Source organism: Emys orbicularis, chromosome 10 (genome assembly GCF_028017835.1).
Source record: "Emys orbicularis isolate rEmyOrb1 chromosome 10, rEmyOrb1.hap1, whole genome shotgun sequence".
Lineage (NCBI taxonomy): Eukaryota > Metazoa > Chordata > Testudines > Emydidae > Emys > Emys orbicularis.
In genome coordinates this window covers 84,120,669-84,138,886 of record NC_088692.1, presented here as the reverse complement: position 1 = coordinate 84,138,886, position 18,218 = coordinate 84,120,669, and the positions used below count along the sequence as shown (strand labels likewise).

The 18,218-nt window shown below is 45.6% G+C and overlaps 1 protein-coding gene across 1 annotated transcript; it reads left to right on the top strand.

Annotated features, from left to right (window-relative positions):
- Positions 1–1,494: 1,494 nt before the first annotated feature.
- On the top strand, positions 1,495–16,699 carry CILP (cartilage intermediate layer protein). Its single transcript, XM_065412600.1, has 8 exons — positions 1,495–1,561; positions 4,202–4,285; positions 6,553–6,822; positions 8,940–9,125; positions 10,407–10,721; positions 10,866–10,974; positions 13,254–13,411; positions 14,352–16,699. Exons 1-8 carry the CDS (start codon positions 1,495–1,497, stop codon positions 16,697–16,699), a joined length of 3,537 nt encoding a protein of 1,178 aa, XP_065268672.1.
- Positions 16,700–18,218: the final 1,519 nt, after the last annotated feature.

Here is an 18,218-nt window from a genome sequence, read left to right as displayed (position 1 = left end):
TCCTCACACCTCCCCTGCGAGGCAGCTAAATAAGTAGGTAGCATTATCCCCAACTTGCAAATGGGGAAACTAAGCCCCTGAGCAGTTACTATATAACTTACAGAAAGCCACACAGGAAGTCAGTGGCAGAGCTGGGACTGGACATTAGATCACGCTTGATGCTATTCCACTTTGCAAATAACAGAATGACATTGATGCCAGAGGCATGTGATCTAATCTACAGTGCCGACAGCTCTGGAACTTGTCTGGGTGGATGTTTCAGTTACATTTCATTTCCAAACCGTATTTGCTATTGGTCGCAACTCCTTTCCAGTATATGCCACTGTACTTGTGTCATTCTTGGAGCAAGGTTGCGGTTTCAGAAGGAATGTGGGACTGTCGGGCTTGGTTACTGCAGCAGTCCCTAAACATCAGGATTGCATAGAAATTTAATCCATGAGAAGGCGGTTTAATGATCTTCCATGAAATCATTGTCTGCAGAACACATCTAGGGGCCTGGCTTGAATGATGTGGGAGGACACAAATACTAGAACACTGTGCCAGATACGCCTTTCACACAAATAGAAATAAGGAAGAATTCCACTGAAGTCAATAGAGTTCCACCAGTGTGAGAGAAGAATCAACCCTAATGTTTGCAAGGGGATAGAGACAGAAGCCCAAACTCTAAGGCCGGTGCTATGCAGGAGGTCAGACTAGAGGATCATACTAGTCCTTCTACCGGCTTTAACATCTGTGAATCCAGACGTGATGCCAACGGTGATACAAGTGCCACGTCAAGTGGAAGTTGGTCAGAAAACAGGGGTGGGTGGGTGGGTGTAAGTGGCAAAGGAGTGTATTTCACATTGGTTGGTCAATACTTACACTAGATTGTTATACCGTGAGGGCCCCCAAATGATTGGATACTGTAAAAACGTAGCCCTAAGCCCGTGTGCCTCAGGACTGTTTACCCAAGGCGATCTTTGGCCCACACTGGTAAATATATGTTTAATGAGAATGGCCATACGGCGTAGTTCCAAGGAACATAGTCTTCAGACCGGAACTCAAGGCTATTCCTACCAGACAGGTCAAGTCTTGTGTTTAGGAATCAAAGCCATTCTCAGCTCTTTTAGCACCAGATTTTGCCACCTATCATTATATTGAATTGTCCTTCAGTCTTGGAGGAGCCCCACTGACATCAGTCGTAGCATGCTGGGGCCTGAAATCACCCAGCCTCTATCTGGAGGGAGGTGTTACCCAACCCAAGGAAGGCTGGGAAAATCTGGCCCTTGATGAATTGCCCTGTAGGACCTCTTTGAGAGAACCATCAGATAGGGCCTCCGCCAAATCCCATTGACATCCATGGGAAGACTGTCACTGACTTCAGTGGGCTTTGGATCCGACCCATGATGATTGAAATTATCTTCACAGGTGACCTGATTCAGGGAAATTACCCAGGGACTAAAATTATTGGCAGACTCTCCAGTCTCAGTGGGGGCTCAGCCAGTGAAGAAAAGGATGATCGCAGCAAGAGGATGGATTCTCTCGCTCCTTCTTCTGGACACCACATTTGTTCTAAGTGAAGGTTAAACATTTATACCAACATTATGGTAGTGACCCAAAGCTGTCACCGGCTGATGGCTGTTTGATGGCCTATATGAAATAAACTGTTGTTTTCAGGCCTATTCCCAGTGGAATTGCCCACGTCAGAAAAATCACTGGTGCATTGGCACTACCTGCTAACATCTCCCATCTAGGGTACTTATCTGGCCCCCCTCACTGTAGGATCTGATCCCCTCACACCTGTAAGGTAGGGCAGTGCTATTATCCCAATTTTGCAGATGGGGAACGGAGGCCCAGAGACATCAAGTGACTTGCCCAAGGTCACACAGGAAGTCTGTACCAGAGCTGGGAATTGAAACTAGGTTTCCCAAGGTCCAGGCTAGTGCCCTAACCACTGGACCATCCTTCGTCCCTAATCAAAGTCCCCTAATTTTCACCCCCACCTCTACTCCAATATTTGAACCCAGAACCACTGGCATAAGTGAGAGCCATACCCCAGATGACATGGTGTAGTTTGTGGGCCCTCTACTACACTGTCACCTCTTAGGCACGGTCTATTCTGGGAATTTCCCCCAATTTCAGCCATCAGCAGCCAGCCATCAGTGGCAGTGCTGAATTGCTGGCCCCCCATATCGACCAGCAAAGACGTGATTTGCACTGGTACAGGTTACCCTGGGTTCAAGCACGAGTAAGTGAGATTGGTGCAAATTATGGCTTATAGCAGTTCATTCTGTCTACACTAGGAGTTTGCACACCAATGATTGGCTGAAATCCACAGAGTCAACATTGTCTTAGACATGGTATCCAGGGCAGGATCAGCATATAGATGGGGCAATGTGGGTTAGGAAGCCTGCAGTTACACTGCCTGTGCAATAAAATAGAGCAGATAACCCCCTTCTTTTGACTCGAGGCAGGATCTCAGTCTCTGTCAATAGAGATAGTTGGGAAATTTCTGCAAAAATTAGTATTTGACATAAAGTCAAAACGAAATGTGGGGAAAATCCATGATGGTTTCCATTTTCTGGCCAGCATCTCTAGCTTTCCATCACACACCTTTCAGCAGCACAAATTTAACTAAAGAAAAAGGCAACAGAAAACAAATCTAGATCATCCCTTTGTTGCCCAGGTCCACACACACAAACTCCTTATCTCTCAACGAAAGCCATTAAAAAACATCTAATCGCAACACTGGTGATAAACTAGTTCCTCATTCGTGTTACAAGCCATCCCTGCCTGCCTGAGTTTTCAGTCTAAACAGTTCTAAATTTCATTCAAAACATATTTGACCTCCAACAACAGGGCTAACGGCTCACTCATAGTTAGCAATGACGCACTGCCCATGCGTGATTATACTACTCGGCCTCAAACCTCATAGTTTATCCCGTTGGGAGGGAAACTAGCTTATTGCTCCCCAAAGTGCAGTGGGGTGGGCTCTTGAGGTCCCTTCCAGCCCTACATTTCTAAAGCAGCACATAGCTACTATTGTCATTGGTTACTGAATCTTAAGCATGTTCCAATCATGCAGACAGCAAAGATTTGGGGCTGGGCTCAGTGTGGGGCAGAGATGGGGCCAGAGTAGCACGCTGCAGCCTTGGAGGAGCATTCCTTCCTCTTTTCCCCTATGCATTTGCTCAGTGCCCAATCCTAGGCAGGCCGCCGTGTTAAAGATTTAGCCTTTGGGGTTAACTGCAGCATTAATAAAACAAAGCAGTTGGCAGCCATTACCTGGAATCTGTAACACACTTTGGAAGGGTTTTTTCAGTGAGTCAGCAGTGCTAGAAACTGATTATTGGACTACATTTCCGGTCACATCGATGTCAATGGGACTTTTGCCATTGGCTTCACTGGGACCAGGTTTTGGCCCTGTGGTCTGCAGAACAGCTTGGTTCACTTAGAATTTCCACTGCTTTGCTGTCAGGAAGGAAACCTGGTGAGAAGAGGCGCTTTTGTGAGATTCCCAGACCGACTGCTTTTGGCGAGGATGGGAATATCGGGAGGTCTGGCTGTCATTGTAAATAGTTTTAAATACAAAAGTTTTCAGCCCACAGTTAAATTCCACTGAGGATGCAGGCCCTTTGTAGCTCAGGAGGGTCACACAGCAGTTCTCTACCCAGACAGCTACTGGTGCAAAACAGAAGCTCTGAGATGGCCGTGCACAGAAACTCTGGACCCAAACACAGCCACTGAGAACTGGATCCACATCAGAGTCTCCTGGCAGGCCCCTAAGTCTAGAGTGGCTGAATCAAAACCCAATTATGCACTAAGTTACACGGGTGGTGCTCCTTTTAAAGTCAGTGGGAGAAGTACCCATGTAACTCAGAGCAGGGTCGAGCGAGCCCCAGCTTCATGAAAACCCAAATCCAAACTTCGTAGCTCAGACCCATTGCAGAGAAGCAAATTCTTGAGGATATCGACTATTAATAAAGCCAGGGCTGCTTCAAAAATAATTACTTCTAGCTTTTAAAAAAGAGACATCCTTTGACCATCAATACTTTGAATCCCCAGCAATTTATCACGTGACTGCAGAGCTACTGAGCTATCTCTCAGTATCGATCCATTCCCTGGCTCCCGCAGCGCTAACATTGGGGGTGGATTAAAAGAAATTTTGGAAAAAAATCCAATTCTTCCCTGTCTTTATTGTTGTTGTAAACTTCTCCCCCAGGTGAGAGGGTTCTGAAGCAATCCGTCAGCAGGCTCCATCCCAGACAGAAACCCCTCACTCCCTTTGTAAAGGACAACCTAGCAAGTAAGTCATTTTCCATCTCCAGAGCTTTGCTTGGTGGGGACAGAGGTCGTTTTGTGCACGTATATTTTTTTCCATGCTTAATAGCCAACCTGTTTAACAAGATGAGGCACTTATGCCATGGCCTCATCCCCACCGCTGGCAGGATTCGGCTGTCACTGCAATATGCTTCGGGCTTCTCTCCGGGAATACTGAAGGTCAAATATACAACCACAGCCCATATCTCTAGCTGGAATCCAGCCTCATACACTTCCCTTAGGCACGTAAGGTTCCTCAGAGAGGAGGAATGCATACAGAAATCTTGAATGGGGAGCAGTTTCACTACACCCCATCCCCCACCAGAAATCATCCAGTCTCAGTCCCTCAGAAGAAGTTTGATGGACGGCTCCCTCCACACGTCTTCCTCCACACTCGAGTCTTCAGTAGAACTCTCCAAGGAGACTTTGTCCCACACTGTGCACAAGCAGAAGGAAGGTGCCCTGAGAAAGTTGGGCTGGGTAGAAAAGCACCCAGCCCCAGGACCACTCAGAGAATTAAGAGCTCTCCCCACACGACCAGCAAAATGAAAAGACAAGCCACCATCGTCAGAATCAATGGCTGGAATTTCTCACGGGTCCCCTACAAGTTCTGGATCAATGTAAATAAGCTCCTGTCACGGGTCTGCTAAAGCAGAGTAAATGTGTCCCCCCTGCTCTAGCTGAAAGCATCCCCACCCTCTCTCCCCATTCAGACAGTTCCTGCCAGGACTGGGAATATCTGCACGCAGGGCTGTGTGTGGGTGCCGTGGGTTAATCAGAGGGCCTATGTGCAAAAATGTGCACACCACCAGCCAGATCCCTACATCGGTGTCACTCCATTGAAGTGAGTGGACCTGCACCGATTTACCCCAACTGAGGATCTGGCCCCCAGCTCCCTAAGCTCCACCCTGAAATGCGCCTCTGTGGCATTTTTGCAGCTGGGGAGCTAAAAGAAGGCAGATAAATTCCATCTAACGCTCCCATCAGCTGTGGGTGGGTTCTCTGATAAGCTCCCTACCATGAATTTGGCCCTACATCCCAAATAGAATGCGGCAGAGAAGCCAAACAATTTAACTGGTTAGCCCACCAGGCATGAATCCTCTAGAAATGCTGAGCGCAGTGTCACCCTGCACTCAACCCGTATCTTTCTCCAATACCCTAGGGTATTTCTCGGTGATAAACAACCAAGCAGATTTAATGACCCACAGCGCCATTTTTGCCCATCAGCTCCTTCCAGCTGTTTCATAGAATCATAGAATATCAGGGTTGGAAGGGACCTCAGGAGGTATCTAGTCCAACCCCCTGCTCAAAGCAGGACCAATCCCCAGGAAATACCCAGATGCCTCAAGTGATGTTCCCTAATGTCAGGCACCACAGAGTAGGATTTAAAATTGCAGCGGATACTGAAAGCGCTGAACCATGATGTTATGGCAGAGTGAGTGCCAGACGTTCACAGCAGTTACCCAACCTTCCCATCTCATTTTCCCTTCATTACCATTATTAGCAATGGTTGGGGTGGGAATGACCCATCCATGTGTGATGAGCTAAAAGCACAAAACCAGGGACACACCTCCTGTATTTCAAATAAAGGATTTGCATTGGCTCAAAAACTGGGATGCCAATTTGAGCTGCTTGTTTCCCCCTTAAACTGATGGTTAAACTCACTCTTGTTACCAAGCCTGTTGTTAGAGCTAACACGGCAGTTGGGGATAACCCATGTTTCATGACAAGGGGAAATATCTAATATTGACAAATTTGTTTAGAACAGGGGGTCCCTCAGGCTTCAGCTTTGGCCCTGTGCGGCAGGGCTTTGGCTTCGGCCCCAGGAAGCCTAATGCCAGCCCTGGCGACCCCATTAAAAAGGGACCGTGACCCACTTTGGGGTCCCAACCCACAGTTTGAGAACCGCTGGCTTAGAACAGAAGCTTCTAGACTTGACCACACTTGGAAACAGGGATCTCAAAGCACCATGCAAACATTAAGGGATTAAGTCTCATACATCCTTCTCAGGGAGGTATTATACCCACCTTTTATGGCACAGAGAGGTTAAGGGACTTACCCATGTTAACACAACACAGCTGGCATTAGCATCCAGGATTCCTGACACCCCAGTCCCAGTCTGTGGACACACAGGAGAAAAAAAAAAAAAACATTCAAGATGAAAATTAAATGGGAACAAGAGCCAGAAAGTGGTGTGGTGATCACACCTCCAAAGCTGACTGTCAGTACTGCAGCCTCCTTTCTGTTATCCAGATCATGGGGAGTGGACCACATGGTTCAATGTTGATCATCCAGGCGGCAACGGGGATCACGAACGTTTAGACGCCATCAGGTTTTACTTCAGGGACAAGGTGTGCGAGAGACCCACGCGAATCGAAGCACGAACCACAGACTGGGTTCCTGCCCAGAACACAGGCCAAGTGGTCCACGCTAGCCTACAGGAGGGATTCTGGTGTTTGAATAAGGAGCAGCTGGCAGGAAAAACCTGTTTGAATTATGCCGTACGTTTCCTGTGTCCCATAGGTAAGCGCAGCAGCTCTCCGGGGGGTTGGAATGACTATTTAGCATGTCACTCTTAAAGCAATAAGGTCCAACATGCCATCCAACAAGGATGTGCAGGGTATGTCTACACAGTGAGCAGCAGAGCCCGGATCATTGCTACGGTGCGGGGCTCATGCTAGGACGCTAAAAATAGGTGTGTGGACGCTGCGGCTTGGGCTGGAGCCCAGGTTCTGGAGCCCATTGTCCTCCTTGGGCTTCAGAGCCCGAGCTCCAGCCTGAACTGCAATGTCTACTATTTTTAGCACAATAGCACAAGCCTGAGTCTCTTGACCCGGGCTCCAAACATAAAACAGGGCTCATAATTAAAGCCCCGTGAAATTGCTTTTATGTTTCAGGAATCGATTATAATTTCATTTTATCCATTCCCCCGCCAAGGAGTTGGGCCCTGCCCCGGGGGGAGGCCATGAGGGGATGGTTGCAGAGCAAGTCCACCTTGCATCCGACCTGCAGTGATGGCTGTTGTCCTGCAGGGCTGGGCCTGGCTCCCTGCTCCGGGCATTGTGACCTGGCACCCAGGGTCACAGTGTCACTCACGCAAATTTGGCCCGACCACTCCCCCATCCTCATGATGGAGGGGCGGTTGGGCCAAACCTGAGTGATGCTGCAACCCCATACACCAGGCCCAGGCTGACACGACAGGAGATACAGGAGCTTCCGCTGAGGGTTGAGTTTTTCATTTTATGTTGTTTGAATCTTCGTTTTTTTGTTTTATTTTGTGCTATTTCACGTTTGCATAAAACACAGGGCTCTACTTATCATTCACCCCATAAAAGCGTTTTCGCTTGTACGGTCCTCTTTTGAGACTGTTATCTGTCAGATCAACCAACCAGAACGCGGGATTTCAGGCGCCAACAGCTTTAAAATGTGCATTTAAGCCATGGCACTTCTCGACGAGCCAGCCATTACAGTTCTGCGGCTGCTGTACTTCGCTTTCCTTCTCCAGCCACCAAAGTCCACATAAAACATCTGCTTTTATAAGACAGGGGGTTCATATTCCAACACTGTTATTCAGACACTTAGCTGGGCATCTGTCTGCATTCCTACCAGGTAACCTGACCTTCTAGCTGGTCTATTACAACAGCTGGAAGAACATATAACATGGTGCATAGACATTTTTCCATAAAAGCAGATTTGTACGTATTTAAAAGAATGTGCTAATAAATATTTTATGGGGCATGGTGACTTTTAAACACTTCGAGCAGACCGTGTATTTTGCAAGCAAGCCATTTAAATTACATTAATTCCATCTAGTAACTTTTTTAACTGAAGGGTCTGAAGATCCTAACCATACACAAGACCATACCACGCACTGCAAATAATCTGACACATAAAATGCTATGTAAGTGCTAAGTAGTATTCCAGGGTTCTGTTCTGCCCTCCGTAAAACAAGTGCAATTCTCACAATGAGAGATGTACCTATGTTATTGTAGACAACGTTTGTTTAATTATTATTATCAGAGTCATTGGACTAGCTTGTGCCAACACTCTTATATCCTTCCATGTAAGTGACAATATCTGTTTGATTTCCTTTAAAACAAAGACATTCAAGACTAAGCACCTATTGCCCTTGAGCTTTACTTTAGTAATTCTGAATGTAGTAGCCTGCACAGATTTAAGTCAGATGCATTCGGAAGTCTTCTCATAGCTTATTACTCAGAATCATTAATATGTTTCGGGTTTTTTTAAATCTAAATGATTTTAAAAAATCACTGCCTTTTTCCCAGGCATGAGAGAATACACAGGCTTGGTCTACACTTACCCCCCAATTCGAACTAAGGTACGCAACTTCAGCTACGTGAATAACGTAGCTGAAGTTCGAAGTACCTTAGTTCGAACTTACCTTGGTCCACACGCGGCAGGCAGGCTCCCCCGTCGACGCCGCGGTTCCCCCATCGACGCCGCGGTACTCCTCTCGTCGACGGCAATCACTTCCTGGTTCGACTTATCGCGTCCAGACAAGACGCGATAAGTCGAACCCAGAACTTCGATTCCCAGCCGCCGAACTAGCGGCTGGGTGTAGACATACCCATAGTATATGTAACATGCATCTTAGTAACACAGCAATGATGTCATTCAAGGGTCTTTGCTGCACGATTCAAAAAGGTTTTGGTCTCCATGGTCGAAATGGAGTGCATGCTCAGCAGAATGCAGCAAAACTGGTGTCCAGACCCGTATCAGAACCTGCCTGGCAGAGAGCCACTTGGACCTGCACTGTAATGAAGCGACTGAGGAAGGGCGACTCTGCATTGGACATTCTTGTTCAGGTGCTCATATAAACTTTATTACACTGTCCCTTACCTACCTGGAATAATGTCACGGTCTCACTCCAACTACTAGTGTTCAGGAACCACCAGGACGGTTTTAGCATCTTTCTTGCCAGAATCTGGCAGGAGCTCAAGGACTGAATAAGCCATAAAGCCTGATCTACCCCTTCACCCCGCAGGTGATCCTGTCAGGTCATGGCTGAAGTACACTGATGGGGAAGCATGGGGAATTCATACTGCTGCGGTCTGTGCTGTGCTTACCCTGTGATTAAACAGAGGGCTCCAGAGATGAGCTAAAATTAAAATACCAAAGCATCAAAATTAGGGGATCAAAGCGTGGGAAACCCTCAGGGCTCCATCAGGGATGCTGTGGATCTCTTGGATTAAGGAGCATCTACGCTTAATGTCCTGTTAGAGCAGCACTCAAACTGTGGCCCATGGACCACTGGTAGTCTGCAGAGTACTTGCTAGTGGTCTGCTGGCTGGTTACGTGGTGTTAGTTCTCCTCTTATTAGCACATGGTAAGTAGCATTAAAAGTAGGCAAATTACGTTATATACTTTCCTAATATTACTGTAGTTGCCACAGGGCAATTAAGCAATTGTGAATGAAAGAAGAAATGGTGTGAGCCCATTGTGATTGGAAAGGGAGATGGTTCCCTGAAACACTCTCTATTAGGTGTAGTCCACCTTTGGAAAAAGTTGAGACTCACTGTTTTGGAGTTAATCTATTAGACCCCTAATTCTGTCCTCAGAGAATGGCCATGCAGTACCCCCCATTGCATAGTCAAGTCAGGACAGAACTGGACCCAGAGAGTTAACTGGGTAGTTTGTTTTATAGACAGACCTGAGTCATGACCTGTACACTTGGATCTGCATCCCAACTTTCCCAGTGTTTAAGGCGTTTGGATTTGTGGTTTAATTTGGCCCATTGTATAGCTGTGGCCAACTTGGAAAGTTCACATCCAAAACTAGATTCAAATTTCCCCAAGGTTCCATGCTGGGAGGTAGAATGGAATGTTCACCGTAGCTAGTTATTTCAAGATAGTGACCAATAGTCATAAAGCGATCACTTAATGAAAATGTAACGGCTCTGTAGTCAATCTGCTTCTAATACACAGCTCTTGATCATCAATAAAAATGTGTTTTGGATCAAATTTATTTCCCGTGCAATATCTGCCTTAGTCAATTTGAATTACAATAAGACTCAAGGTCCTTAATGGAAAGCATTACCAGACTGAATCCGAATGCTCCATTTTAACCTACACGCCTTCCTTCCCCAGAGTGCAACCTCACTTGCTCCATGGGCCGCGTGAATGCGGAGTGCGATTCCTGCATGTGTGAGGACCACGTACTGCATGGGATGGTCTCCCTTGCAGACGGCGCACCAGCTGCTGAAGCTACTGTCTACGTGCAGTCTGAGAATCTGAAGCTGTTAACGGAGTCCGATAGTAACGGAGGGTTTAGGATTCCTGGAGTGTGCCCCGACGGCAAAAACATTCTGAAAATAAAAAAGGCCAGATACGCCACTGTGACTGTCCCCGTACCTGAAAGCACCAAGAAATCCTCAATAATCCACGTGCGTCTGAAAAGAGCAGGTAACTACAGACAAAGACTCCTGGCAATAAAATTTACTGCTATGATCCACTGATTGCTCGGGAGTTTGCTGCTGCTTTTAACATTCATCAAATCTAACCGTGGTTTTAAACTGAAAAGAATGCGGATTTTCTTCCCTCCCACAGACAAGCCATACATTGTAAAGAATCCGGTGGATAAAGTGAGGCAAATAGGGCAAAGTGTGCTACTCTGCTGTAAAGCTGTCGGGAATCCAGCCCCTGCTCAGTATCTCTGGTAAGCAATTAAAGGCGGCCCACAAAGTTATTTTTTGCCTCTGAGTGTGCTACAGCTATAAGAGATGCAACAATGCTCTTAGGAGTTCCTCTGCATTTAGGTTCCTCTGCAGAATCACAGTAAATCCTTATATTATTGTTAGGAGGAAGCATTTATAGTACGGTCGTGCCCAAATGTCCCAACTGTGCTGGGTGCTGCAGAACCATAGAAAAGAATCAATCCCTGGCTTGAAGGGCTTCCGGTCAATAAATAGTGTGTCAGGTCATTTGCATCTGGAATCTCAAAAATCCCCCGCAGAATTCTCTTGCTATTGAGGAAGAGTTTAGTATAAAGATGCCCAAAATGCAACCTAAATCAAAGCACACTGCTGACTTAGGGCCAGATTATAATAGTGCTTACACACCGCAAGTAGTACTTTACTCCACAAAGATTGACATTAGTTGGACTGCTGATGGTGAAAGGTGCTATCCACAATCTGGCCCTTACCTTGTGTGATGAGTTGATACAGTAAAACTGATGGATCAGAGAGTAATTTTCTCTGTAGTGTATATTTTATTTTTATCTCCTTATTGTCTTAGCAAATATATTTTTGAAATGTGACAGATATAATGTGTAGGACTTTATAGCATGGGAAATTATTATTGTAAATAATTGTCTCTCTAAGATTTATACTACACCGCTACCTCGATGTAACGCCACCCGATATAACACGAATTTGGATATAACGCGGTAAAGCAGTGCTCCGGGGGGGCGGGGCTGTGCACTCCGGTGGATCAATATAACACAGTTTCACCTATAACGCGGTAAGATTTTTTGGCTCCCAAGGACAGCGTTATATCGAGGTAGAGGTGTATATTACTTCTTGTACAAGTCTGCAGTTAGAGTTTGTATGGAAAAAATATATAAATAATAATTCAAAAACCCCTAATCCAGCAGAACCTTCAAATGTGGTCGGTAGCCATTCGCCAGTCTGCTGTGTTTTAGATGCAACCTGTGGGGGCTGGCTATGCTAAAGCTGGATTTACAGTAAGAATTTTTACCCAGTTTAGGACCATTGTGGTTCTACATGTGCCAGAAATGGTAGAAGCCCCAGCATAGGCCAAGTGAAGGCATTTTGACAATCATGTATCTTACCCTGGTGACATGGTGGCAAAAATCATGCACAAGCATTTCCACAGTTTTTAGCAACAGTTAAGCTGAACCAGTGGGCAAAGTGCCATGGTAGGAAAATTGCTAGAAATTCTCAGCACAGACTAGCCTAACATACCAAAGACCCACAGCTAAATTCTGAGCTTATTTAACATCACTGAGTTTACCCCAGACCTGAATCCAGCCCAAGACTGATGTGCAATGGTCATACTTAAATGTTTTTACCTGTCAACGTTTTTACCAGTTTGAGAGAGATCTCCAACACACAGATGGCCTGGGTCCAATGCCCACAGGAGTCACTGGAAAGACTCCCATTCCCTTCTGTTGGGGTGGGATATGGTCTGGTGATAAAAGCTTTCAAACCACAGACAAATTCCGAGTGGTCTAATATATCCCTCCAATATCTCTGTGAATGCTTGAGCATTTTGGTTTCAGTGCTGGTGACTCAACCAACGAGCAAGTTCTAGCCATCCATCAATGACAATACAAGCACAGGCAGATATTAGGGCTGTTTATTGTTAAAATAAATATATGCAAAGTGTAAATTATAACTAGGACTATCTACAGGCTCCTAGAGAGTTGCCAATGTATCCCTCAATGTCAAAATGTGGACAGCCCCACAATAACGTATTTACCAGATACTCATAAAAATACTTTGCTCTTCTGTAGGGCCTTCTACTTAAGGATTTCAAAGCGCATTATTAGAGAGTTAAAAGCTCACACCAGCTCCATTAGGTAATATTATTCCAATTTTGCAGAGCGGAAAACTGAGCAACCCAGCCATCTGTGGCAGAGGCAGGAATAAAACCCATGTCTCTATTTCCAGTCCTGTGCAGTAGCCACTAAAACCATCCTTTCCTTGCCCCATCCAGTTTTCCTTTCCTTTATACTTTATATGGAGATATACCTATCTCATAGAACTGGAAGGGACCCTGAAGGGTCATCAAGCCAAGCCCCCTGCCTTCACTAGCAGGACCAAGTACTGATTTTGCCCCAGATCCCGAAGTAGCCCCCTCAAGGATTGAACTCACAACCCTGGGTTTAGCAGGCCAATGCTCAAACCACTGAGCTATCCGTCCCCCGCCCCTTCACTTTTTATCAGGCTATGGAATGATTTCTGTTTCTTACAGGTACCACAATGGAACTTTGCTGGATTCCTCAGTGTACAAATATAACAGCAAGCTGGCGTTAAGGAACCTGAACATAGACCAAGCAGGAGAGTATTTCTGCAAGGCGAGCAACGATGCCGGGTCTGTGAAATCCCAAGCTGCTAAACTTTCTGTACTAGGTAAGAAAACGTGGCATGTTACAAGAAGTTGGGAATTGCCAATGTGCAAAATCAGTTTTGTTGAGGCAATTTAGGACAAGTTTTGCAGAAATAATATTCATTATTAGCACATTAATACAAGATACATTCAATATTAGCCAGACAGTCCTGTGCACTTTGGATCACCTACCAACTTTCAGTTTAATGACCTACCCAAAATAATTGTCCTTTGCACTCACTGCCATATGAGCGGAGTATCTGGTCCACACTACCCGCCTAATTCGGCGGGTAGAGATCGATCTTCTGGGATCGATTTATCGCGTCTCATCTGGACGCGATAGATCGATCCCAGAAGCGCTCCCCCGTCGACTGCGGAACTCCTGCTCGCCGAGAGGAGGAAGCGCTGTCGACGGGGGAGCCTGCTTGCGCTGCGTGGACCCGAAGTAAGTACTTTTAGTTCGATATAGGAAACGTCGACTTCAGCTACGCTATTCTCGTAGCTGAAGTTGCGTTTCCTATATCCATCCCCCGCTCCAGTGTGGACCAGCCCTCAGTCCTTTTAGATACTGGGGCTGAGGCCCCAGTTCAACAAAGCGCTTAAGCACGTGCCTTACTTTAAGCATATGTTTAAGTTCATCCCTATTGAGCAAAACACTCAGGCACATGCTTAACCTTAATAACTAAAGGAAATTCTTCATTTGAATGGGATGTTAAGCACATGCTTGAGTGCTTTTCTGAATAGACGGACCTTAATCACATCTTTTAAGCATGTGCTTTGCTGAACTAGAACCACAGGCATTTGACTAAACAGAAGCTTGTAACGCATCCAATTATTCTGAATTTAAAAACCTTATTGCTATTGAAATAATGGTTATCAATATCTGAGGGGTTCAGATGTATCATGTGGCAACAAACAGCACAGAAAGATCTACACATTCACTAATAAAATCTATTTTAACAGCAAGCGATGAAGCTTCCTGCGATCCAAGACCTGAAAGCTACTTCATCAGACTCCCACATGACTGTTTCCAAAACGCAACTAACTCCTTGTACTACGACGTTGGTAAATGTCCAGCAAACATATGCACTGGAAAGATAGATCAAGGACTCCAGTGCAAAGACCGTGCTGCTTACTGCTGTGGGGTCTCCAAAATGGAAATAAGAGAAATATCGTGCAGTGGATACACCCTTCCCACTAAAGTTGCTGTGGAATGTGGCTGTAGCGTGTGCACTGAGATCAAGATGACAGTCCGAGGGAGAGCCATAGCTGCAGATAATGGTGAACCAATAAGGTTTGGCCATATATACATAGGGAACAACAGAATCAGCATGACTGGCTACAAGGGAACCTTCTCTGTCCACGTCCCAGCAGACACAGAGAGGCTGGTTCTTACTTTCGTCGACCGCCTACAGAAGTTTGTGAACACGACTAAAGTTTTGCCTTTCAACAAAAAGGGAGGTGGCGTGTTTCACGAGATCAAGTTACTAAGAAAGAAAGCCCCAGTTATGTTAGAGTCCTCTGAAACGAACACGATTCCCTTAGGAGACATGGAAGGGGATGATCCAATAGCTGAACTAGAAATTCCTCCCAATACGTTTTATAGGCAGAATGGTGAACTCTACACAGGCAAAGTGAAAGCCAGTGTTACGTTTCTGGACCCAAGAAATATGTCAACAGCTACAGCAGCACAAAGTGACCTGAACTACATAAATGAGGAAGGCGACATGCTCCCGCTGCACACATATGGCATGTTTTCCATGGACTTCACTGATGAAACAGCCACCGAGTTTCTTAATGCAGGGAAAGTAAGGGTTCACCTGGACTCTGCACAGGTCAGGATACCAGAACACCTGCAGCAGATGAAGCTTTGGTCACTGAACCCAGAGACAGGATTGTGGGAGGAAGAAGGGGACTTCAAACCTGACCAAAGCACACGTCGCAAACGGGAGGAAAGAATTTTCTTGGTTGGGAATATGGAGATCAGAGAGAGGAGGCTCTTCAACCTGGATGTCCCAGAGAGCAGAAGGTGTTACGTCAAGGTACGAGCTTACAGAAGTGAGAGATTTCTGCCCAGCGAACAAGTTGAGGGGGCTGTGATTTCCCTTATAAACATGGAGCCTGCATCAGGTTATTCATCCAACCCTAGAGCATGGGGACGCTTTGACAGTGCAGTCACTGGTCCCAATGGGGCTTGCTTACCAGCTTTCTGCGATGAGCAACGTCCAGATGCCTACTCAGCTTATATCCTGGCAAGCCTGGAGGGAGAAGAACTTGAAGCTGTGCCCTCTTCTCCCAGACTCAACCCTAACGCCGTCGGAGTCCCGCAGCCGTATCTCAACAAGCTCAACTACAGGAGGACAGATCACATGGATCCTAGAATTAAGAAAACTGCCTTCAGTATCACGGTGGCCAAACCAAGTCCGAGCACGGCAGGAGAGAGCAATGGCCCCATCTACGCCAGAGAAAACCTAAGAGAATGTGAGCAAGCGCACTACAGTGCCGCTCATTTCAGATTTTACAGAGTAGAGAGAGACCGGTATGATTACAATACAGTTCCCTTCAATGAAAATGACCCAATGAGTTGGACTGAAGACTACCAGGCTTGGTGGCCCAACCCAATGGAATATAGGGCATGTTATATGAAAGTAAAAATTAACGGACCCCAAGAGGTGAACATAAGATCTCACAACATGGGTGGCACGCATCCGTACACAGTTGGCAAGCTTTACGGCATCCGAGATGTGCGCACCATTCGAGACATGGAGCAATCCAATCTTTCCACAGTGTGCCTGGAATTTAAGTGCAGTGGAATGCTGTATGACCAAGCCCGTGTGGACCGTACACTGGTGAGAATCATTCCCCAAGGAAAGTGCTATAGAGAAAGTGTTAATAGCATGCTCCAGGAATATCTAGTGAACCACCCCCCCCTTGCTGTAAATAATGAATCCGGGGAGTACACAATGTTGGCACCGCTTGACCCTCTTGGACATAATTATGGAATCTACACAGTCACTGACCAGAACCCTAGCATAGCCAAGGAAATAGCTCTGGGTAGATGTTTCGATGGCACGTCTGATGGTACTTCCCGAGTTATGAAGAGCAACATAGGCATAGCATTAACTTTTAACTGCGTTGAAAGAGAGGTGGCGCAGCAAAGCTTATTCCAGTCTCTGCAGAATTCACCTAGGCGGAGAGAAAGAACAGGGATCAGAAGGCAACAAAGAGACATCTGCTTTGGCCAGGCCAAGATGAGAAGAGTTACCCAACGCAGAAGTTCACCAAGAGTTCAGTGTACACCAACAGATTAGAAACATACCAAAGCACCATTACAGTACCCATATTTGATTAAATATATTCTAAAAGGAATAGCTACCTGCCAATAAGCTAATCTAAGTACATCTGCTCAGCTGCAGTTGGGGATCATTACTGAATTTCTGGAGACATCATTTCTATGCTCACTCAACTCTAGTAATTAATGTTCATCAATTTCTGATTTTCTTTTTATTGCACCACAAAGGAGAGCTATGAAGCAAACATATTTGGGGCCAATCGTATTACCCTGTTAACATCCTTAGTTAAATGCAATCACCATAAAAATCTTATTTTTGCCTGATGTTAAACAACTTCAAACTTTGGCCTAACGGGGAAAAATTCAGAGATTAAATAATGCACATAAAATATTGTTCTATGTTCTGGATCCAAAGACTTTGCCAGCTAGGAGTACATGAACAGTAGTTGGTAACAATGAAAAGGAATAAACCGATTTCTTCATACTGAATTCAACTGCAAGATTTTGTACTTGAAATGTAAATATTTTATTTATGTCCTTGCTTATTTTAGAACGGTGTATTCATTACTGCAGTATTGTATAGAGCATTTATTTTAGTTCGTGTTTTTGTAGCATACGGAGAAGTCGTCACGCGGATTTTTAGGTTTCACTTGCCTAAGGCTACTGTTTTACTTTGCTTCTTGCTTGATTCAAGTCAAAATTCCACACTGTAAAATAGTGTCGATTCATAAAAAGGTCATTTTTGTAACGTGGATAGTGCTGTATTCCTTCTGCGTCCGATGGGTCTATATTAATGCTCAAGTAACAAAATAGTTATTCCTGGCAAGGAATAATTTGCTCAATTAAAAAGGTGAATTTTTTTTTTCTTTTCATGAACAATTCACAGAACAGAACCCAAAATCCTCAATCCGAGTCAGATTCTGGCGGACGCTGTGGGCACAGCTCTGCTAGCACAAAGCAGTTGGAAAGCTGCTCTAAATGGGCAACTGGGGATTTTTCCAGGGCTTGAGGGGGCAGAGTCAGGGCATGTGGCGGCAATTACGAGCCAGTGCAATTTGGAGCAGCTCTGAGGCTACTCTAAGGAACACCGACAGCCAAACTGGCACCCAGCAGCCCCTGAGATGGGGAAAGTGTTCCCCCCCCATCTCCTCAGCTGCACTGTGCAGAGCTGTCATGGAGGTGAGGATCTAGGCCTTACTTTGTTCTTTGAGGTTCTAACTTTGTTCATTCTTGGAAAGTTATCATGAATTTCTTCAGTACTTAGAACCTGATCCGCTGATTGCTCATGAACCATATTCTCAATCTGCGTCGCACTGGCTAGTTGCACAAGACATAGGGTGTTGTTTCTCTTCCCGGAATGGCTGACATATGCAACTAACCAAGAAAGAGCAAACTGTATATTTTACAATCAAACAAACCACTTGAAATGAATATTTAAGTTTAAGATTTGGGCTAGTAAACCTCAAGCACGGGAATGTGCATGGAAAGAGATCACAAAAAGGTAACCAATGCACTTAGATTGGGGTGGGCAAACTATG